At 43.7% G+C, this 23,851-nt stretch overlaps 1 protein-coding gene across 2 annotated transcripts in view; it reads left to right on the top strand.

Annotated features, from left to right (window-relative positions):
* acmsd (aminocarboxymuconate semialdehyde decarboxylase) overlaps positions 1–23,851 on the top strand; it is a 115,953-nt gene that overhangs the window by 49,959 nt on the left and 42,143 nt on the right. For both annotated transcript variants that reach the window (XM_073047612.1, XM_073047611.1), the window contains exons 5-6: positions 12,692–12,928; positions 20,709–20,802. In XM_073047612.1, the coding sequence (XP_072903713.1) occupies positions 12,692–12,928; positions 20,709–20,802 (331 nt within the window). The remainder of the gene's footprint in view (positions 1–12,691; positions 12,929–20,708; positions 20,803–23,851) is intronic.

Raw genomic sequence — 23,851 nt, forward strand, 5'->3', positions numbered from 1 at the left:
AAGAGTTCTGAAAACCTGTGCCAACCAACTGGCGGGAGTATTCAAGGACATTTTCAAACTCTCACTTCTACGGGTGGAAGTTCCCGCTTGCTTCAAAAAAGCAATGACTATCGCCCAGTAGCACTCACATCGACAGTGATGAAATGCTTTGAGAGGTTGGTTATGACTAGACTGAACTTCTGCCTCAGCAAGGACCTGGACCCATTGCAATTTGCCTATCGCTGCAATAGATCAATGGCAAGCGCAATCTCAATAGCTCTCCACATGGCTTTAGACCACCTGGACAACACAAACACCTATGTCAGGATGCTGTTCATCAACTACAGCTCAGCATTTAACACATCATTCCCATAATCCTGATGGAGAACTTGCACAACCTAGGCCTCTGTACCTCCCTCTGCAATTGGATCCTTGACTTCCTAACCAGAAGACCACAATCTGTGCGGATTGGTGGTAACATATCCTCCTTGCTGACGATCAACATAGGTGCACCTCAAGGGTCTGTGCTTAGCCCACTGCTCTACTCTCTATATACCCTTGACTGTGTGGCTAGGCGTAGCTCAAATACCATCTATAAATTTGCTGATGGTACAACCATTGTTGGTAGAATCTCAGGTGGTGATGAGAGGGTGTACAGGAGTGAGATATGCCAACTAGTGGAGCAGCAGCAACCTGGCACTCAACATCAGTAAGATGAAAGAGCTGATTGTGGACTTCAGGATAGGGCAAGTCGAAGGAATGCATACCAATCCTCAGAGGGATCAGAAATGGAGAGAGTGAGCAGTTTCAAAATCCTGGGTGTCAAGATCTCTGAGGATCTAACCTGGTCCCAACATACCAATGTAGTTATAAAGAAGGCAAGACAGCAGCTATACTTCATTAGGAGTTTGAAGAGATTTGGCATGTCAACAAATACACTCAAACTTCTATAGATATACCACGGAGAACATTCTGACAGGGTATATCACTGTCTGGTATTGGGGGTGGGGCTACTGTACAGGGCCGAAAGAAGCTGCAGAGGATTATACATCTAGTCAGCTCCATCTTGAGTACTTGCCTACAAAGTACCCACGACATGTTCAAGGAGTGGTGTCTCAGAAAGGCAACATACATTATTAAGGACCTCCAGCACCCAGGGCATGCCCTTTTCTCACTGTTACCATCAGGTAGGAGATACAGAAGCCTGAAGGCACACACTCAGCGATTCAGGAACAGCTTCTTCCCCTCTGCCATCCGATTCCTAAATGGACATTGAACTCTTAGACACTACCTCACATTACAATATACAGTATTTCTGTTCTTTTCCATGTTTTTAATCTATTCAATATATGTATACTGTAATTGATGTACTCATTATTATGATTTATTTTATTTTATTTTTCTCTTCTATATTATGTATTGCATTGAACTGCTGCTGCTAAGTTAACAAATTTCATGTCAGATGCCAGTGATAATAAACCTGATTCTGAAATAGGTCACTGATTCAATTAAGAAAGCAGGACTTCAAAATAAGGAGGGGATGGATAGTTCAATAAAATTCTGCAATAGAATGATGAAAAGAGATTTCCAATAAGAAGCACAGGGGAATGATTAATCAGTTGGGTAGGACTGTCCTGAGAAAATCTTCAATAACTGCCTTCATTTGCAGAATAAAACTGCCCAAAGTGTTTCAAAATAGATGCTCTCAAACTAAATCTAAAAAAACATAGAAATCTACAGCACATTACAGAACCATCAGCCCATAATGTTGTGCCAGCCATGTAACCTACTCTAGAAACTGCCTAGAATTTCCCTACTGCATAGTCCTCTATTTTTCTAGGCTCTATGGGCCCATCTAAGACTCTGTTAGATGACACTATTGTATCCACCTCTACCACCTTCGCGAGCAGTGCATTCCACACACACAGCACTCTGGAAAAAAAAAACTTACCCCCGACATCCCTCCTGTACATACTTCAAAGCACCTTAAAACTATGCCCCTTCATGTTAGCCATTTCAACCCTGGGAAAAAGCCTCTGGCTATCCACATGATCAACACCTCTCATTTTCTTATCCACCTCTATCAGGTCACCTCTCATCCTCCGTTGCTCCAAGAAGAAAAGACCAAGTTCATTCAACCTATTTTCACAAGGCATGTTCTCCAATCCAGGCAACATCCTCTGCACTCTCTCTATAGCATCCACATCCTTTCTGTAGTGAGGAGACCAGAACTGAACACAGTACTCCAAATGGAGTCAAACCAAGGTCTTATATAGCTGTAATGTTACCTCATGGCTCTTGAACTCATTCCCATGGTTGATGATGGCCAACAAACCATACACCTTCTTAACAATACTGTCAACCTGCACAGCAGCTTTGAGTATCCTATGGAAATGGACCCCAAGATCTTGTGATCCTCCATGCTGTCAAGAGTCTTTCCACATATATTATTCTGTCTTCAAGTTTAACCTACCAAAACGAACCACTTCACACGTATCTGGGTTGAAGTCCATCTGCCACTTCTCAGCCCCGTTCTGCACCCTATTGATGTCTCACTACAATGTCTGACACACCTCCAAACTATTCACAACACCCCCAACCTTTGTGTCATCAGGAAACTTTATAACCCACCCTTCAACTTCCTCATTGAGGTCATTTATAAAAATCACAGAGGAGGGGTCCCAGAACAGATCCCTGCAGAACACCACTCAACCCCACTGCAGAACTCGAACGACCTACAACCACCCTTTGCCTTCTATGGGCAAGCCAATTCTGGATCCACACAGCAAGGTCTCCTTCGATCCTATGCCTCATTACTTTCTGAATGTGCCTCACATGGGGAACCTTATCAAATGCCTTACTGAAATCCGTATACACTACATCCACTGCTCTACCTTCATCAATGAGTTTTATTGCATCCTCGAATAATTCAATTAGACTTGTAAGGCATGACCTGCCCTTGACAAAGTTAGACTGACTATCCCTAATCAGATTAACCTGTGCTCATAAATCCTGCCTCCCAGGATCTACTCCAACAACTTGCCCACCACTGAAGAAAGATTCACTGGGCTATAATTTCCTGGGTTATCTCTACTCCCTTTTTTGAACAAGGGAACCCTCCAATCCTCCAGTTCTTCTCCTGTCCCTATTGATGATGCAAAGATCATGGCCAGAGGCTTAGCAATGTCCTCCCTTGCTTCCCACAGTAGCCTAGGGTATACCTCATCTGATCCTGGTGACTTATCTAACTTAATACCTTTCAAAAGTTCCAGCATATCTTCTTTCTTAATATCTCTGCACTCCAATGTTTCAGTCCACTGTCAGTCATCCCCACAATTGCCAAAGACTTTTTCCCTGGTGAATACTGAAGCCAAGTATTCATTAAGTACCTCCACTAACTCCTCGGGCTCCATACACGTTTCCACTATCACACCTGATTGGTCCATTCTACAAGTATATTCCTCTTCATATACTTGTAGAATGCCTTGGGGTTTTCCTTAATCCTGCTTGTCAAGGCCTTCTCATGGCATTTTTAGCTCTCCTAATTTTATTCTTGAGTTCCTTCCTGGCACCCTTATAATTTTCTAGAGCTCTAACAGTACCTCATTCTTGAACCCCTCATAAGCTTTTCCTTTCTTCTTAACTAGATTTTCTACATCCTTTGTACACCATGGCTCTTTTACCCTACCATCTTTTCCATGCCTCAACGGAACACACCTATGCAGAACACCATACAAATATTCCCTGAACATTTGCCACATTTCTGCCATGCATACCCTGAGAACATCTGCTCCCAATTTATGTTCCCAAGTTTCTGTCTAATAGCATCAAATTTCCCCATACTGCAATTAAATGTTTTCCCAAATTGTCTGCTGCTATTCCTTTCCAGCACTGTGGTGAAGGAGACAGAGTTGTGGTCACTACCTCCAAAATGCTCTCACTGAGATACCTGACACCTGACCATGTTCATTTCCCAATACCAGATGAAGTACAGCCTCTCCTCTAATTGTTTTATCTACATATTGCATCAGGAACCCTTCCTGACACACCTAACAAACTCCACCCCATCTAACCCCTTGCCCTAAAAGAGATGCCAGTCAATATTAGGAAAGTTAAAATCTGCCATCACAACAACCCTATTATTATTGCACCATTCCAGAATCTGCCTCCCTATCTGCTCCTCAGTGTCTCTATAACTATTGGGGGGTCTATAAAAAACAGAGTTATTGCCCCCTTCCTATTTCTGACTTCCACCTATAATGACTCAGTTGACAATCCCTCCACGACTTCCTCCTTTTCTGCAACCGTGACACTATCCCTGATGAGCAGTGCCATGCCTCCACCTCTTTCCCCTTCCTCCCTGTCCTTTTTGAAACATCTGAAGCCCAGCACACTCAGCAGCCATTCCTGTTCCTGAGACATGCAACTCTTTGTAATGGCCACAACATCATAGTTCCACGTAATGATCCATGCTCTAAGCTCATCCGCCTTTCTTATGATCCTCTTTACGTTAAAATAGACACATTTCAAACCATCTAGCTGAGTGCATCTTTGCTCTATCACCTGCTTATCCTTCCTCAAACTCCCTACAAGCTGTCTCTACTTGTGCACCAACCACCCCATCCTCTGCCTCTTCACTTCAGTTCCCAACCCCTGCAAGTCCAGTTTAAACCCTCCCCAACGGCATTAGCAAGCCTCCCTCCCAGGATATTCATTCTCCTCCAGTTCAGGTGCAACCCATCCTACTTGTACAGGTCATCCCTTCCTCAGAGAAGGTTCCAATGATCCAAGAACTTGAAACTGCCCCCTGCACTATCTCCTCAGCCACTCATTCATCTGTGCTGTTGTCCTGTTCTGACCTTCCCTGCCTCGTGGCACTGGGAGTAATCGGGAGAGTACCACCTTGGAGGTCCTGCTCTTCAGCCCCCTTCCTAAGTCCCTAAACTTAATGCGCAGGACCTCTACCCCTCTCCTGCCTATGTCAATGGTACCAACATGTACCACGACCTCTGGCTGCTCATCCACCCTTTCAAGAATATTCTGCTACCGTTCAGAGATCTGCGAGACCCTAGCACCCGGGAGGCACCACAATATCCTGGCATCTCTTCTACTGTCGCAGAATCTCCTATCTGTCCCTCTAACTATCAAGTCCCCTATGACTATTACGTTTCCAGACTTCACCCTACCCTTATGAGTCTCAGAGCCGACTACAGTGCTATCGGTTTGGCTGCTTCTGCCTTGCCCAGATAGGTCATCCCCCTCAACTGTATCCAAAGGGGTATACACAAAGTACACTGCAGATGCTGTGGTCAAATCAACACGTACAAAAGCTGGATGAATTCAGCAGGTCGGGCAGCATCCGTTGAAACAAGCAGTCAACGTTTCAGGCCGAGTCCTGACAAAGGGGGAATGAGGGGAATGACCACAGAGGGACCCTGCACTGACTTCCTTCTCCCTTTAACTCTCTCGGTGTTCACCCATCTGTTATGGTCCGGTCCGGAGCCCGCATTCCGGGTCTTGATCCGGTGCGCTGACTCCGGGTCTTGTAGCCGTCCCTCCTTTCGCCCTTGAGCCCAATTAGTCACACCTGTGGATCATCGTGGCTTGTTGGGGCTCAAGGAGGCGCACCTGATACCCATTGGCTGGCGGTGTATATAGGGGGCCTTGGGACTGAGAGGAGTTGGGGGTTGTCCTGCCTATCCTGTTCCTCTGGCTTGGAGTTCCCTTTGGTAAAGATGAATTCTTTGAGTAAGTCTGGCAGTCACCCTGGACCTAGTTCCTTTCCTATCCCTTGCCTCCGTTGGGCAAGCCTGGCCGGACTGCCGTTGCCCAGTGGGGGAATCTGCCCCTTTCCATCCCTCGCTGCTGATGGGTTGTGCCCACAACCTACCCAGGTGCCCTGCGACTTGCTCAGGCCTCCGTGTTCCTACCTGGGAGGTCCGGGCCCTGCCTAGGAGTTATGCGGCCTGCCCAGAGGTCTCTGCCCCTACCTATCCCTCGCTGCCGACGGGTTGTGCCCTGCAACCTACCCAGGTGCCCCATGACCTGCTCAGGCCCCCGTGTTCCTGCCTGGGAGGTCCGGGCCCTGCCCAGGAGTTATACGGCCGGCCCAGTGAACTCCTAGACCTTGCTTGAACTCCAGGATCCTGCCTTGCCTGCCTGAACTCTAAAACTCTTTCAGAACCCCAGCATCACCTTGAACGTCACGCCCCTCACGAACACCACGGTCACCACATCTTGTCTATCATTTAGTTGTTCCCGTCCTGCCCCTAGTACTTCAATGCCTGTGTCCTGCACTTGGGTCCAGCCACCTGTCCCCTTTTTACACCATCTACTCCCTGAATTCTGCACTCTGGGTGTAACCACCTGCTTAAAAGTCATATCTATCAACTGTTCTGCCTCCTGGATTATCCTAAGTTCATCCAACTCCACTCCGTAATGTGGTTTTTCATGAGCTGGAGTTGGCTGCACTTCCCACAGGTGTAGTCATCAGGGAGTCTATTAGGTTCCATGAATTCCCACATCCTACTGGAGAAGCATTCCACTGCAGTATCTGCCATCCTGTCTGCACTGTACAATGGACAACCAAGACCAAACCCTCTAATTTGTTTCTCTGGCATCAGCCTCTTCTCGTTGAAGCCTCGAGTCGAAGTCTGACGCTCCTACTCTCACCACTGGTCTGCTCCCAACAATGGCCACCCCACTTGCCTGTCTGTACTTTTATTTAATTCACAGTGCTCTTCTCCTAATGCTGATTGAACCTCTGGAACACAAAGTTATTTCAGTATTGAAAAGTTTAGTCAAAAAGGTGAGTGCTGTGAAAGATATGAGAGAATTTAGCAAAATAAAAGCTAAAAGGATCATGCAGAGACTGAAAATCAAGGAACCAATTTAGGATGGTAAACACAGGAATTGAAATTGGTACCAGGTAGGACATAAGAACGTAAGAAATAGGAACAGGAGTAGGCCATCTGGCCCATCAAGCCTGTTCCACCATTCAATAAGACCATGGCTGATCTGTCTATAAACTCAGTTCCATCTACCTGCCTTTTCCCCATAACCCTTAATTCCCCTGCTATGTAAAAATCTATCTAACTCTATCTTAAATATATTTAGTGAAGAAGCCTCAACTGCTTCCCTGGGCAGAGAATTGTCTTCCCCCCAATGCCATGAGCTCTGATTTTACCCACCAATCTCCTATGTGGGACCTTACCAAATGCCTTCTGAAAATTGAGGTACACTACATCCACTGGATCTCCCTTGTCTAACTTCCTGGTTACATCCTCGAAAAACTCCAATAGATTAGTCAAGCATGATTTGCCCTTGGTAAATCCATGCCGGCTCTGCCCAATCCTATCACTGCTATCTAGATATGCCACTATTACATCTTAGAGTCCATTATTAAAGCATCTTCCCCACTACTGATGTTAGGCTGACAAGATGATAATTCTCTGTTTTCTCCCTCCCTCCTTTCTTAAAAAGTGGGATAACATTAGCCATTCTCCAATCCTCAGGAACTGATCCTGAATCTAAGGAACATTGGAAAATGATTACCAATGCATTCGCAATTTCCAGAGGCACCTCCTTCAGTACCCTAGGATGCAAACCATCTGGACCTAGGGATTTGTTAGCCTTCAGTCCCATCAGTCTACTCATCACAGTTTCCTTCCTAATGTCAATCTGTTTCATTTCCTCCGTTACCCTATGTCCTTGGCCCATCCATACATCTGGGAGATTGCTTGTGTCTTCCTTAGTGAAGACAGATCTAAAGTACTTATTAAATTCTTCTGCCATTTCGGTTTCCCATAATTTCACCCAATTCATTCTTCAAGGGCCCAACATTGTTCTTAACTATCTTCTTTCTCTTCACATCCCTAAAAAAGCTTTTGCTATCCTCCTTTATACCAACTCTCTGCCTTCTATTGGTTAACCAATCCACTATCCATGCCAATACACTTCCCCCGATTCCATGCATCCATATCTTATTTATAAGGACATTGGTAATCAGAGTCTTGGATGTGGCAGGCAGGTTTGGAGACTACCAAGAGCACTTGGATGAGGTTCTTGTTAGCAAATTATGTGAAGCAAGTTTAATTGTATTGGAATATAATGACCTCTGTCTGGCATAGAAGGGCCACTCCGCAGGATCCAAAAAAGCTACAGAAAGTTGTAAATTCAGCCAGCTCCATCATGAGCACTGGCCTCCCAGCATCCAGGACATCTTCAAGGAGTGATGCTGCAAAAAGGTGGAATTCATCATTAAGTATCCCTATCACCCAGGACATGCCCTTTTCTCATTGCTACCATCAACGGAGGAAATAGAGGAGCCTGAAGGCACACACACAATAATTCAGGAATAGCTTCTTCCCCTCTGCCATCTGATTTCAATGGACCCATGAACACTACCACTTCTTCTTCACTTTTCGCACTACTTAATTTAATTTTCTTTTTATACATGCTTCTTATTGTAATTTATAGATTCTATTGTTATGCATTACAATGCACTGCTGTGCAAATAACAAATTTCATGACATATGCCAGTGATATTAAACATGATTCCTATTCTAGATATCTCGACATGTGACATGGAATTCTGAAATTACCACCATGACAGCAGCAAATTTTAAATTCCACTTATTTAAATCTGTCCTTAGAAGGCTAACAATAAATGCCGTAACCGCTCAGATGGCTTATTTAAATCCTTCAAGGAAAGAAAATCTGTCCCTTATGTATTCAAGATGGTTGAATACAACTGTCCAGAGGCGGTTCCCAAGTATGATTCTGGGATTGAAAGGGTTATCATACGAGGAACGTTTGATGGCTCTGGTCTGTACTCGCTGGAATTCAGAAGGACGAGGGCGAATTTCATTGAAACCTTTCGAATGTTAAAAGGTCAAGACAGAGTAGAAGTGGAAAGGATGTTTTCCATGATGGGGGAGTCTTGGGCAGGAGGGCACAGCCTCAAGATAGAGGGGCGTCCATTTAAAACTGAGATGCAGAGAAACTTCTTTAGCCAGAGGGTGGTGAATTTGTGGAATTTGTTACAACAGGCAGCTGTGGAGGCCAGGTCATTGGGTGTATTTAAGGCAAAACTTAATAGGTTCTTGATTGGACACGGCATCAAAAGTTACAGGAACAAGGTCTAGGAATGGGCTGAGGAGGGGATAAAAGGATCAGCCATGATTGAATGGCGGATTAGACTTGATGGGCCAAATGGCCTCATTCTGCTTCTTTGTCTTATGGTATTATGTGACCTTGGACATGGTAAACTGTAGACTCAGAACTCCCCTTTGAATATCTTTGAAGACTTTGTGATTGAAGCTCCCAAACTGTACTGCAGGAGGACCATCACAAGGTGCATTAGAGCTATTGAGAAAGGTTTACCAAGGTAGTTAGGGATAGGGAATAAACCTGCTGATCTCAACAATTCTGCACACATATCATGAACAGAAACGAAGAGTTTCAGTGGATTTTCTAAATGTCCTGTGTAATTGAAATCAGATTGAATAGAAATGGATCATGAAGTCCACATTGACAGTGACAGGAGGAAGGAGGATGTACCACAGGTCTTACTTTCTTTTTTGCTGTGTACTCAGTTAATATTCCCATAAATGCTAATGATTTTTGTTACGAGGTCAATATTCTCACCATTCTGAACACGAGTTTCCATTTTGAAATTATAGATGATTTTGGTTCCACATGCAGAAATACCTTGGTGTGTTGGCTTTGAATGCAGGAACAGTGATATTTTTATGTAATTGGACAGGACTATGCTTTCAGTAATGTGTGATCTCTGCCTGAGAAAGAATGTTCTTGCTCTATGGAGTCTAGCAGACTTATTCCTAAGATGATAAGACTGACATGCAAAGAGAGGTTGGGATGATCAGAGTTACCAAAGTTCAGAAGTTTAAGACAGAGCCTCAGTGAAACTTTTGAAATCCTGATTGGACTGAATATCTTTGAAGTCTTTGAGGTGATTGAAGCTCCCATACTGTACCACCACAAGGTGCATTAGAGCTATTGAGAAAGGTTTACCAAGGTAGTTAGGGATAGGGAATAAACCAGCACCCAAGTTACAGAGAAAGGTTGAACAAGTTAAGTCTTTATTCTTTGGAGCGTAGAAGGTTGAGGGGGGACTTGATAGAGGTATTTAAAATTACGAGGGGGTTAGATAGCGTTGACATGGATAGGCTTTTTCCATTGAGAGTAGGGGAGATTCAAACAAAAGGGCATGAGTTGAGAGTTAAGGGGTAAAAGTTTAAGGGTAACACAAGGGGGAACTTCTTTACTCAGAGAGTAGTAGCTGTGTGGAACGAGCTTCCAGTAGAAGTGGTAGAGGCAGGTTCGATTTTGTCATTTTTAAAAAAATTGGATAGGTATATGGACAGGAAAAGAATGGAGGGTTATGTGCTGAGTGCAGGTAGGTGGGACTAGGTGAGAGTAAGTGTTCAGCACAGACTAGAAGGGCCGAGATGGCCTGTTTCCATGCTGTAATTGTTATATGGTTATATGACTGGATATAGATTTCCTGACAATGGGGAATGTTGTGATGGAAATGAGTAAGATTCTTTGGGTCTCAAAGGCAAGAGCTCTGGACACACAGTTTTAATAATAAGGAGTTTATTTACAAGGGGAGAAAAAGCCTGGGAACAACACAAGCAGCTACAATATTCACACAAACACGCTTAGAACAGACGAGCATGGGAAAAGTCAGTTCGGCATGTTGGGCTTGAAATTCTGCCCTGTGTTCTTTTAGGAAGAGAGACAACTAACACCGGAATATTGCAAAAACGTGGCTTTATTGCAGAATTCGTAACTGGCACAGCGAATCCACGGAGTCGCTGGAGAAGGCGTTCTGTTTTCCCCTTACAATCTGCTCTTATTTATACCCCTTTTCCCCCCAGCACAACCCCGCTACATATTAGGTAATATCGGGCACTTGTGTCCATCTTATTGGCCCGCAGCCATATGCTCACGAGTTACCTGTTTCTTTTGTTTACTGAATCGCGTGACACTAATAGTATCGGTGTAGCGGGGTCCCCAGTTTCGCTCCCCCCTCCCTCGCATCCCGGCCTCCTAACATTATGTGTGTTACGTGAGCCACTCCTGACCTGTAATGGCAGTCTCGAATTAACCCCAACAGGCAGTACAATACACAGGAACACGGTGTGAGGACAGAGTACAGGTACACATACAAGCAAGGGAAAAGTAACTACAATACATGCCACCCTCTGACTCTGGGCAAGCATGGCTCTTTGCTAAAGGGACAACAATAACCGCTCCCACAACCCTATTCAATGCACACCTTACCACATGTCTCCAGTGCTGTTCTGCAGTCTTCAGCCTGGAGTGAAGCAGGGTGATCCCTCGAGGATGGCAGAAAGAGAGTGAGCTAACCACATATAGCACCCTTTATAGGTCAGGAGGCTGGAGGGTCCAGCCCAGGTGATTCACCAGGGGGCCAAAGGCTTGGTGTTAGACAGGTTAATCCAATTAAGGTGGCCAATGGTTAAGTGTGCATTGATTAGTTGGGAGGGGTGAAATGTTGACTGGCAGGTGGTGTGACTTCTGACCAGGTGAGGGCAGTGCTGTCACGTGACAGGCACGGCTCTCTGGATACAGGGAAGCCCATAACTGAGGGTGTAGAATTAGGAGCAGCCCTGGGGGACCAGAAGACCAAAATCTCCTCCTGTAGCATATGGTCTTGTAGCTTAATTCAATATCATTCATTTAGGATACAGTTGAAGAGAGATTTTGTCATCCTAAGAGGGCTGAACATGAGAATTCTTTGCTACACAAGACAGGGAAAGCCAAAATATTAAATATATTTAAGAAATAATGGATATGATATTAATGTCTAAAGACAGCAAGGGTTAAGAGGGGGAAGCAGGTAGAGGGAACTGAATGTAGATGGTCAACCATTAATGTATTTCATAGCAGAGCAGAATCAGATGGCTGATTGGTCTGCGTACCTTCATTTTCATCTGATGTATCCAATTCTTTCTGACTTGCCTCATGTCCTTTGTCTTAGCTATAAGGATCTTCTCTCTTTTATATGGTTAATATATATTATTTAAACATAAATCAAAGGAATAGTTCAGCTTTATCAAGCAGTGCAGCTGAATAAATGCATTTTGATTGCCAAATAAAGTACAGGCCCAGGAGTGGTGGAATACTTTTAAGCTTAGCAATGAAAGACGAGGTGATTTGGACACCATAACAACAATAATTTAATTCATATTTTACATTTCCTGCTAAGGTCAACACACAGACACATGAAGAGTTCCATTTTTTCTCAATGAAACATCTTCAAAAACCTGTTCTTCTACTACCAAATACTCACATATGTTGCAACCCTTTGAATTGCCTTAATTTAACTTTCACATAAGAAATTTACTTCTGAAAGCCTTTCAACAAACTTTTGCATGGGAGGCTGTTCAAGAAGGTTCAATCACTTGGCATTCAGGATCAGGTAATAAATTGGAGGGAACTGCCAGTGGAAGTGGTGGATGGGGGTTTGATTGCAACATTTAAAAGTTTGGATAGCTGCATAGCTAGGAGGGATATGGTCCAAATAAAGAACAATGGGATTAAGCAGAATAACAGTTCAGCAGGGGCTAGATGGGACAAATGGCCTGTATCTGTGCTGCCGTGCTCTATGACTATAAATTCTGCTATTTGTTGCTAATTGTCATACTGTTGTTTTTGGTAGGCAAAACCCACGGACACATTGGACTTATGCCGTATTTTGAATGACAACATTGCAGCCACAGTAACGAAACATTCAAAGAGATTCACTGGACTTGGTACCGTGCCCATGCAAGACCCAGAACTCGCTGTTCAGGAAATGTATCGTTGTGTAAAAGAGTTAGGATTTCCTGGAATCCAGATTGGAACTTCTGTCAATGACTGGAATCTCAACTGTCCAGAGCTTTACCCAGTGTATGCAGTAAGCATTAACATGTCTTAAAGCTTTACTTGTCATGCAGGGAATGGTCTCTATAGAATTCTGAGAGTGATGACAATTCTAGGGATGTCATCACATTTGGGTTGGGTGGGTGTAACCTTCGAACAGAAGGTCATGACGAGCCAAATGTATGTCTTGTGACATTGGGAATTAGGATGCTGGATGTGGTGAAGGTGATGAATGTGAAAGAATTTGGAAAGCAAAGAGTCCTGCAGTGTCAAAGGTCATTGGTATCACAATTCAGCACTGTAGAATTAAAACATAATTTTCCATGAATGATGGACATCCAAACACAATTTAATCTAATTTCTGTAACAATAGGAACATAGAAAATCTACAGCACAATACAGGCCCTTCAGCCCGAAAGTTGTGCTGAACATGTCCTTACTTTAGAAATTACCTAGAGCTACCTATACCCCTCTATTTTTCTGAGCTCCATATATTTGTCCAGGAGTCTCTTAAAAGACACTATATATCCACCCCACCACCATTGCCAGCAACCCATTCCACGCACTCACCACTCTCTGCATAAAAAATTTACCCCTGACATCTCAGCTATACCTACTTCCAAACACCTTAAAACTCTGCCATCTCATGCTAGCCATTACAGTCCAGGGAAGAAGCCTCTGACTATCCACACAATCAATGCCTCTCCTCATCTTATACACCTCTATCAAGTCACCTCTCATCCTCCGTCACTCCAAGGAAAAAGGCTGAGTTCATTCAACCTATTCTCAAAAGGAATGCTCCCCAATCCAGCCAACATCCTTGTAAATCTCCTCTGCACCCTTTCAATGGTTTCCACATCCTTCCTATAGTGAGGTGACCAGAACTGAGCACAGTACTCCAAGTGGGGTCTGACTAGGGTCCTATATAGCTGCAAAATTACCTCTTGGCTCCTAAACTCAATCCCACAATTGATGAAGGCCAATGCACCGTATGCCTTCTTAATCACAGAGTCAACCTGCACAGCAGCTTTGAGTGTCCTATGGACTTGGACCCCAAGATCCGTCTGATCCTCCACACTGCCAAGAGGCTTACCATTAATATTATATTCTGTCATCATATTTGACCTACCAAAATGAACCATCTCACACTTATCTGGGTTGAACTCCAACTGCCACTTCTCAGCCCAGTTCTGCATCCTATCAATGACCCGCTGTTACCTCTGATAGCCCTCCACACTATCCACAACACCTCAAACCTTTGTGTCATCAGCAAACTTACTAACCCATTCCTCCACTTACTCATCCAGGTCATTTATAAAAATCACGAAGAGTAGGGGTCCCAGAACAGATCCCTGAGGCACACCACTGGTGACCGAACTCCATGCAGAATATGACCCATCTACAATCACTCTTTGCCTTCTGTGGGTAAGCCAGTTCTGGATCCACAAAGCAATGTCCCCTTTGATCCCATGCTTCCTTACTTTCTCAATAAGCCTTGCATGGGGTACCTTGCCAAATACCATGTGGGAAGAATCAGAGGAGACTCAATTGAAACACAGAAGCTCCTAAGAAATCTTGATGGGATGGATGGCAGGAGGATGATTCCTCTTGCAGGAGAAACTAGAACAAGTAGTCATTGCCTCAAAATGAAGTATCACACATTTAAGATGGATGATATTTTTTCCCCTTCGATAACTGAAGTTTTTGGGCATCTCTTTCTCAATATGTGATGTAAGCAGAGTCTTTGTCATTCCTCTTATAGAAAATAACAATAGATTGCTGATAAGCAAGGAGGTGAAATGTTAACACAGGTGGTTGGAAATTGAAGAGTTAAGGTTACAGTTAAATTTTTTTGAAGATGTGACTAAACATGTTGATGGAGGTAAAGCAGTGGATGTAGTGTATATGGATTTCAGCAAGGCATTTGATAAGCTACCCCACACAAGGCTTATTGAGAAAGTAAGGAGGCATGGAATCCAAGGGGAAATTGCTTTGCAGATCCAGAACTGGCTTGCCCACAGAAGGCAAAGAGTAATTGTAGATGGGTCATATTCTGCATGGAGGTCAGTCACCAGTGGTGTGCCTCAGGGATCTGTTCTGGGACCCCTACTCTTCATAATTTTTATAAATGACCTGGATGTGAAAGTGGAGGGATGGGTTAGTAAATTTGCTGGTGACACAAAGGTTGGGGTTGTTGTGGATAGTGTGGAGGGCTGTCAGAGGTTACAGCGGGATATTAATAGGATGCAAAACTGAGCTGAGAAGTGGCAGATGGAGTTCAATCCAGATAAGTGTGAGGTGGTTCATTTTGGTAGGTCAAATATGATGGCAGAATATAGTATTATTGGTAAGACTCTTGGCAGTGTGGAGGATCAGAGGGAACTTGGGGTCCGAGTCCATAGGACACTCAAAGCTACTGCGCAGGTTGACTCTGTGGTTAAGAAGGCATACAGTGCATTGGCCTTCATCAATTGTGGGATTGAGTTTAGGAGCCGAGAAGTAATGTTGCAGCTATATAAGTCCCTGGTCAGACCCCACTTGGCGTACTGTGCTCAGTTCTGGTCACCTCACTACAGGAAGGATGTGGAAACCACAGAAAGGGTGCAGAGGAGATTTACAAGGATGTTGCCTGGATTGTAGAGCATGCCTTATGAGAATAGGTTGAGTGAACTCGGCCTTTTCTCCTTGGAGTGACGGAGGATGAGAGGTGACCTGATAGAGGTGTAAAAGATGATGAGAGGCATTGATCGTCTGGATAGTCAGAAGCTTTTTCCCAGGGCTGAAATGGCTAGCATGAGAGGGCACAGTTCTAAAGTGCTTGGAAGTAGGTACAGTGGAGATGTCAGGGATAAGTTTTTTTACGCAGAGAGTGGTGAGTGCATGGAATGGACTGCTGGCGACAGTGGTGGAGGCGGATACGACAGGGTCTTTTAAGAGACTCCTGGACAGGTACATGGAGCTTAGAAAAATAGAGGGCTATGGGTAACCTTAGATAATTTCTAAGCTAAGGACATGTTCAGCACAGCTTTGTGGGCTGAAGGGCCTTTAATGTGCTGTAGGTTTTCAATGTTTTATGTTCAGTAAGCCAAGATTTGTTAAACGATTGACGAGATCCTCCTTGAAAACATCTAAGAACTGGTGTGTAAAGTCTGAGTTATCCTAGACAAGCAACAGTCTTACACTGCATACTCATGGCATTGGACCATAAAAACAGCAAGCTAGATTGCTTCACCACAGTCCCTGATACATTCCGCAACAAGCAGGATAGACCCACAAAGGGCAGAAACCCAGTAGCAAACTTTCAGAAAGGAATAGTTTTCAACATTAACCCCATATTCCATAAAATCTCACAGCATCGGGTCAAACGTGGGCAACAGAAAATTTGTTGAAGGACACCTAGTATTCTCCCACAACTACTGGACAGTGCTCTTCTTCAGGGCAAGTAATAAGGCAACAGTCTGTATAGAGGACTTTTATATCTGTCACCAAGTTTAGCTTGATAGCACCACCACTGACCAAATACTGAAGGACATGGATGGGTTTGTGCAAGGTGCTGAGCCAAACAAACAGTAAAAAGCACAATTGTCTCTTCTCACCCACTGTATTTTTATTATTAATTTTTGGGATCTGTGTGTTGTTGGCAAAGCTAGCATTTACTATCCAATGAGAAAGTCAATGATGGTGTCCCCTGCATCTGCTATCTTGATGGCAGAGGTCATGAGTTTGGGAGGTGCTGTTGCTACGAGCAGAGTGAGAACTGAAGTGCAGATTCCAAATGATACACAAGGCAACCACTTAGCGGAGACTATGGCCATCTTTGATAAGAAAACTAATTTTCTATCCTGGACAGTATTCAATGGCAGTATCAAATTCTTGAGGGGTCACCAATGATCAGAAACTCAACTCAACCATCCACAATAAGATTGCAACTGTAAGTGCAGGTCAGAGGCTGAATATCCTGATGGGAGTGACTCACTCTTAATACTACATAGCCTTTCCAGTGCTGATAGGACTTGAACTGTAAACATAATGAAGTGTCCTCCACTATCTAGGACAAAGCAGCCCACCTTCTACAGCAATCTTTCATTCTCTCCCCACTATGGGGAGAGATGGGAGAGATTTTAAACAATTTCTTTTCTTCGGTATTCACTAAGGAGAAGGATATTGAATTATGTAAGGTAAGGGAAACAAGTAGGGTAGTTATGGAAACTATGGTGATTAAAAAAGTGGAAGTACTGGCGCTTTTAAAGAATATAAAAGTGGATAAATTTCCAGGTCCTGACAGGATTATCCCTAGGACCTTGAGGGAAATTAGTGTATAAATAGCAAGGGCTCTAACAGAAATATTTCAAATGTCATTAGAAACAGGGATGGTGGCGAAGGATTGGCATATTGCTCATGTGGTTCCATTGTTTAAAAAGGGTTCTAAGAATAAACCTAGCAATTATCAGCCTGTAAGTTTGACGTCAATGGTGGGTAAATTAATGGAAAGTATTCTTAGAGATGGTATATATAATTATCTGGATAGACAGAGTTTGATTAGGAACAGTCAACATGGATTTGTGCGTGGAAGGTCATGTTTGACAAATCTTATTGAATTTTTTGAAGAGGTTATTAGGAAAGTTGACGAGGGTAAAGCAGTGGATGTTGTCTATATGGACTTCAGTAAAGCCTTTGACAAGGTTCCACATGCAAGGTTAGTTAGGAAGGTTCAATCATTAAGTATTAATATGGAAGTAGTAAAATGGATTCAACAGTGTCTGGATGGGAGATGCCAGAGAGTAGTGGTGGATAACTGTTTGTCAGGTTGGAGGCCGGTGACTAGTGGTGTGCCTCAGGGATCTGCACTGGGTGCAATGTCGTTTGTCATATACATTAATGATCTGGATGATGGGGTGGTAAATTGGATTAGTAAATATGCAGATTATACTAAGATAGGTGGAGTTGTAGATCATGAAGTAGGTTTTCAAAGCTTGCAGAGAAATTTAGGTCAGTTAGAAGAGTGGGCTGAAAGATGGCAGATGGAGTTTAATGCTGATAAGTGTGAGGTGCTACATTTTGGTAGGAATAATCAAAATAGGACATACATGGTAAATGGTAGAGCTTTGAAGAATGCAGTAGAACAGAGTGATCTAGGAATAATTGTGCATAGTTCCCTGAAGATGGAATCTCATGTGGATAGGGTGGTGAAGAAAGCTTTTGGTATGCTGGCCTTTATAAATCAGAGCATTGAGTATAGGAGTTGGAATGTAATGTTAAAATTGTACAAAGCATTGGTGAGGCCAAATTTGGAGTATTGTGTACAGTTCTGGTCACCAAATTATAGGAAAGATGTCAACAAAATAGAGAGAGTACAGAGGAGATTTACTAGAATGTTACCTGGGTTTCAGCACCTAAGTTACAGAGAAAGGTTGAACAAGTTAGGTCTTTATTCTTTGCAGCATAGAAGGTTGAGGGGGGACTTTATAGAGGTATTTAAAATTACGAGGGGGTTAGATAGAGTTGACATGGATAGGCTTTTTCCATCGAGAGTAGGGGAGATTCAAACAAGAAGACATGAGTTGAGAGTTAAGGGGCAAAAGTTTAGGGGTAACACGAGGGGGAACTTCTTTACTCAGAGAGTGGTAGCTGTGTGGAACGAGCTTCCAGTAGAAGCGGTAGATGCAGGTTCAATTTTGTCATTTTAAAAAAATTGGATAGGTATATAGACAGGAAAGGAATGAATAGGTATATGGACAGGAAAGGAGTGGAGGGTTATGTGCTGAGTGCAGGTAGGTGGGACTAGGTGAGAGTAAGTGTTCGGCACGGACTAGAAGGGCCAAGCTGGCCTGTTTCCGTGCTGTAATTGTTATATGGTTATATGGTTATTATCACACCTTCGTTGCTCTGACATCACCTCAAAAATCAGCAAGCAACAAGAAAGACAAGGACAGAGACATGGAAGTTCCAACCATGTAGATTCCTCTCCAAGCCACACACTATTCTGCCTGGGAAATATATAACAATTCCTTCATTGTCACTCATATTGAAGGGATACATTCATCAAAACAACTCCAGTGGTACACTGTATGTTCTTCGGGGCAATCAGAGATGAACACTAACGGCCGCTTCACTGAAAAATTATGATTTTGTTTTGAAGTTTCTTCCCTTCACCAATCCAGACTAGTGCCTTCTCCTTTGAGACTGCCAAAAATTGTCAGGCCAGCCAAAGGCAGCAGCTGGAGAGGAATAAAAATGAAGATGCACCACTAATTGATTTAACACAGCCATTCACAATACTAGACTTGGATATGCTTTATCATTCAGTTCAGAAGTGAAATCCACAATTGGGGAATCACTAAACAAGTGGTCTGAGTATATAGTAAGAATAGACACAAAATTCGAACTCATCAGAGAATTCAATGTGATGACCTGCAGAGGAAGGAAAAAGAAATACTTGAGGCCTTAGCTAGAAAATCTCTGTGCAATGTTAAGGAGCAAAGACAAATCCAGCATTAGACATGAATTCTATACAATGTTTGTAGCATCCCAGTGCTGAAGGTTATCCTTATGACTCATCAGTGGTCCCACCACTGAAAGTCAGCAGTCTTCTCCAACAATTGTTGAAGCCATGCAGAAGCATTAAGAAAGACACAACTCTCTGGATGCCAAACAATGAGGGAATTAATTAGATAATTTTTTGATTTGCACATTGAGCTTGCCGGTTCCAATTTATAAATTTAGTCTGAATTGTTGATATCTGTCCTTTGTCTCAATATTACTTCAAAATATGGGTTTTATTGTCCTGTCTTGTCATAAATTTTCTTTTCCTCATTGCTGTACTCCCCTCACTTTGTAATCCATTGTTTTGATAGTGTAGTATTGGAATGAGATTTCCTGTCAATGTTGGCAAAGTCGTGCACACAAAATTAGTTAAAAGCTAATAAATAATTGTTATTGTTATTTACAACATTAATAATCATTGAAACTTACAATGTCAATAATCATTGATACTTGCAATGTTATAACCATATAACAATTACAGCACGGAAACAGGCCATCTCAGCCCTGCTAGTCCATGCCGACGCTTACACTCACCTAGTCCCACTGGCCCGCACTCAGCCCATAACCCTCCATTCCTTTCCTATCCATATACCTATCCAATGTTACTTTAAATGACAATACCGAACCTGCCTCTACCACTTCTACTGGAAGCTCATTCCACACAGCTACCACTCTCTGAGTAAAGAAATTCCCCCTCATGTTACCCTTAAACTTTTGCCTCCTAACTCTCAAATCATGTCCTCTTGTTTGAATCTCCCCTACTCTCAATGGAAAAAGCCTACCCACGTCAACTCGATCTAGCCCCTTCATTATTTTAAATACCTCTATCAAGTCCCCCCTCAACTTTCTACGCTCCAAAGAATAAAGACCTAACTTGTTCAACCTTTCCCTGTAACTTAGGTGCTGAAACCCAGGTAACATTCTGGTAAATCTTCTCTGTACTCTCTCTATTTTGTTGATATCTTTCCTATAATTCGGTGACCAGAACTGTACACAATACTCCAAATTTGGCCTTACCAATGCCTTGTACAATTTTAACATTACATCCCAATTCCTATACTCAATGCTCCGATTTATAAAGGCCAACATACCAAAAGCTTTCTTCACCACCCTATCCACATGAGATTCCACCTTCAGGGAACTATGAACAATTATTCCTAGATCACTCTGTTCTACTGCATTCTTCAATGCCCTACCATGTTAATAAATAATTGATACTCACAATGTCAATATTACTCATAACTGAGCAGTTCCACTGGTTTATTTTCAAGGCTGCAGAGAAGTTAAGATGCGCCATATTTGTCCACCCTTGGAATATGAAGATGGATGGGAGGATGTCAAAATATTGGCTTCCTTGGCTCGTAGGTTAGTATTAATCTGAAAATCTTCACAGAAACTGCAGCATATTACACTGCAGGGTAAGGTTCTAGTCTGTAATATTCCATTAATTGAATTCATAATTTCAGGTACAATAATTTGGAGACCATGAGACATAGGAGCAGAATTAGTCCCTTGGCCCATTGAGCCTGCTCCTGCATTCCATTGCAGCTGATTTATTATCAGAGATTTTGACACCCAGGAACTTGAAAGTGCTCACACTCTCCACTTCTGAGCCCTCTATGAGGTTTGGTATGTGCTTCTTCATCTTACTCTACCTAAAGTCCACAATCAGCTCTTTTAGACCATAAGACAAAGGAGCAGAAGTCGGCTATTCGGCCCATCGAGTCTGCTCTGCCATTTCATCATGTGCTGATCCATTCTCCCATTTAGTCCCACTCCCCTGCCTTTTCACCATAACCTTTGATGCCCTGGCTACTCAGATACCTATCAATCTCTGCCTTAAATACACCCAATGAGTTAGTCTCCACTGCTGCCTGTGGCAACAAATTCCACAGATTCACCACCCTATGGCTAAAAACATTTCTTCGCATCTCTGTTCTGAATGGGCGCCCTTCAATCCTTAAGTCATGCCATCTCGTACTGGACTCCCCAACCATGGGAAACAACTTTGCCACATCCACTCTGTCCATGCCTTTCAACATTCGAAATGTTTCTATGAGGTCCCCCCATTCTTCTAAACTTCAAGGACTACAGTCCAAGAGTGGTCAAACGTTCCTCATATGTTAACCCTCTCATTCCCGGAATCATTCTAGTGAATCTTCTCTGAACCCTCTCCAACGTCAGCACATCCTTTCTTAAATAAGGAGCCCAAAACTGCACACAGTACTCCAAGTGAGATCCTACCGGTGTCTTATAGAACCTCAATATCACATCCCTGCTCCTATACTCTATTCCTCTAGAAATGAATGCCAACATTGCATTTGCCTTCTTCACCACTGACTCAACCTGGAGGTTAACCTTAAGGGTATCCTGTACGAGGACTCCCAAGTCCCGTTGCATCTCAGAACTTTGAATTCTCTCCCCATTTAAATAATAGTCTGCGTGTTTATTTCTTCTACCAAAGTGCATGACCATACACTTTCCAACATTGTATTTCATTTGCCACTTCTTTGCCCATTCTCCCAATCTATCCAAGTCTCTCTGCAGACTCTCTGTTTCCTCAGCACTACTGGCCCCTCCACCTATTTTTGTATCATCAGCAAACTTAGCCACAAAGCCATCTATTCCATAATCCAAATCGTTGATATACAACATAAAAAGAAGCGGCCCCAACACAGACCCCTGTGGAACACTACTGGTAACCGGCAGCCAACCAGAATGGGATCCCTTTATTCCCACTCTCTGTTTCCTGCCAATCAGCCAACGCTCTATCCATGTATGTAAAGTCCCCATAATTCCATGGGCTCTTATCTTGTTTAGCAGCCTCATGTGCAGCACCTTGTCAAAGGCCTACTGAAAATCCAAATACACAACATCCACTGCATCTCCCTTGTCTAGCCTACTTGTAATTTCCTCAAAAAATTGCAATAGGTTTGTCAGGCAGGATTTTCCTTTAAGGAAACCACGCTGAGTTCTGCCTATCTTGTCATATGCCTCCAGATACTCCGTAACCTCATCCTTTAAAATCAACTCCAACAACTTCCCAACCACCGATGTCAAGCTAACAGGTCTATAATTTCCTTTTTGCTTCCTTGCCCACCTCCTTAAATAGCAGATCTTCCAGTCTCTGGAACCATGCCAGAATCTATTGACTTTTGAAAGATCATTGCTAATGCCTCCACTATCTCCACAGCTACTTCCTTCAGAACACGAGGGTACATTCCATCTGGTCCGGAAGATTTATCTACTCTTAGACTATTCAGCTTCCTGAGTACTTTCTCTGTCATAATTGTGACTGCGCACACTTCTCTTCCCTGACACCCTTGAGTGTCCAGTATACTGCTGATGTCTTCCTCAGTGAAGACTGATGCAAAATACTCGTTCAGTTCCTCCGCCATCTCCTTATCTCCCATTACAATTTCTCCAGCATCATTTTCTATCGGTCCTATATCTACTCTCACCTGTCTTTTACTCTTTATATACTTGAAAAAGCTTTTAGTATCCTCTTTGATATTATTTGCTAGCTTCCTTTCATAGTTCTCAACATTGTCGGAACAAGAAGGCAGCGGGAGAGCACCTAAGGATTTCCAGCGGGAAGACACTTTGAGTTCTCGGGGGAAGAGAGAGACCAGACTGTGCAGGCGCGTGACGTCAGCCAGTTGAGCATGAACAGTTTAAAAAGAAGGCAGCCATATCAAGCGGGCAGTGGAGTGAGAGGCAGCAGAGTGATAGGGCTTTGGCTGCATGGGCTTCAGCAGTAACGGGACGAGGTGAGGCAGTTGTTGATTGCAAAAGGAGGAAGTATGTGTGTGAGGCCAGTTTTCTGTGGTCGGTGTCAGATGTGGGAGGTCCTGGAGTCTCCCGGCGTCCTGGACAGCCACATCTGCACCCAGCGCATCGAGATGCAACTCCTAAGGGGCCGTGTTAGGGAACTGAAGCTGCAGCTCAATGTCCTTCGTCTAGTCAGGGAGAGTGAGGAGGTGACAGAGAGGAGTTACAGACAGGTGGTCACTCCGGGGCCATGGGGGACAGAGAAATGGGTCACAGTCAGGAGAGGGAAGGGGAAGAGTCAGGTACTAGAGGGTACCCCTGTGGCTGTACCCCTTGACAATAAGTACTCCTGTTTGAGTACTCTTGGGGGGGGGGGGGGGGAACAACCTACCTGGGGGAGCGACAGTGGCCGTGCCTCTGGCACAGACTCTGGCCCTGTGGCTCAGAAGGGTAGGGAAAGGAAGAGGAAGGCAGTGGTGATAGGGGACTCTCTAGTCAGGGGTTCATACATGCGATTCTGTGGACGCAGGAAGGAAACTCGTATGGTAGTTTGCCTCCCAGGTGCCAGGGTCCAGGATGTTTCTGATTGCGTCCAAGATATCCTGCGGTGGGAGGGAGAACAGCCAGAGGTCGTGGCACATAT

This window comes from Hemitrygon akajei, chromosome 5 (assembly GCF_048418815.1).
Source record: "Hemitrygon akajei chromosome 5, sHemAka1.3, whole genome shotgun sequence".
NCBI lineage: Eukaryota > Metazoa > Chordata > Chondrichthyes > Myliobatiformes > Dasyatidae > Hemitrygon > Hemitrygon akajei.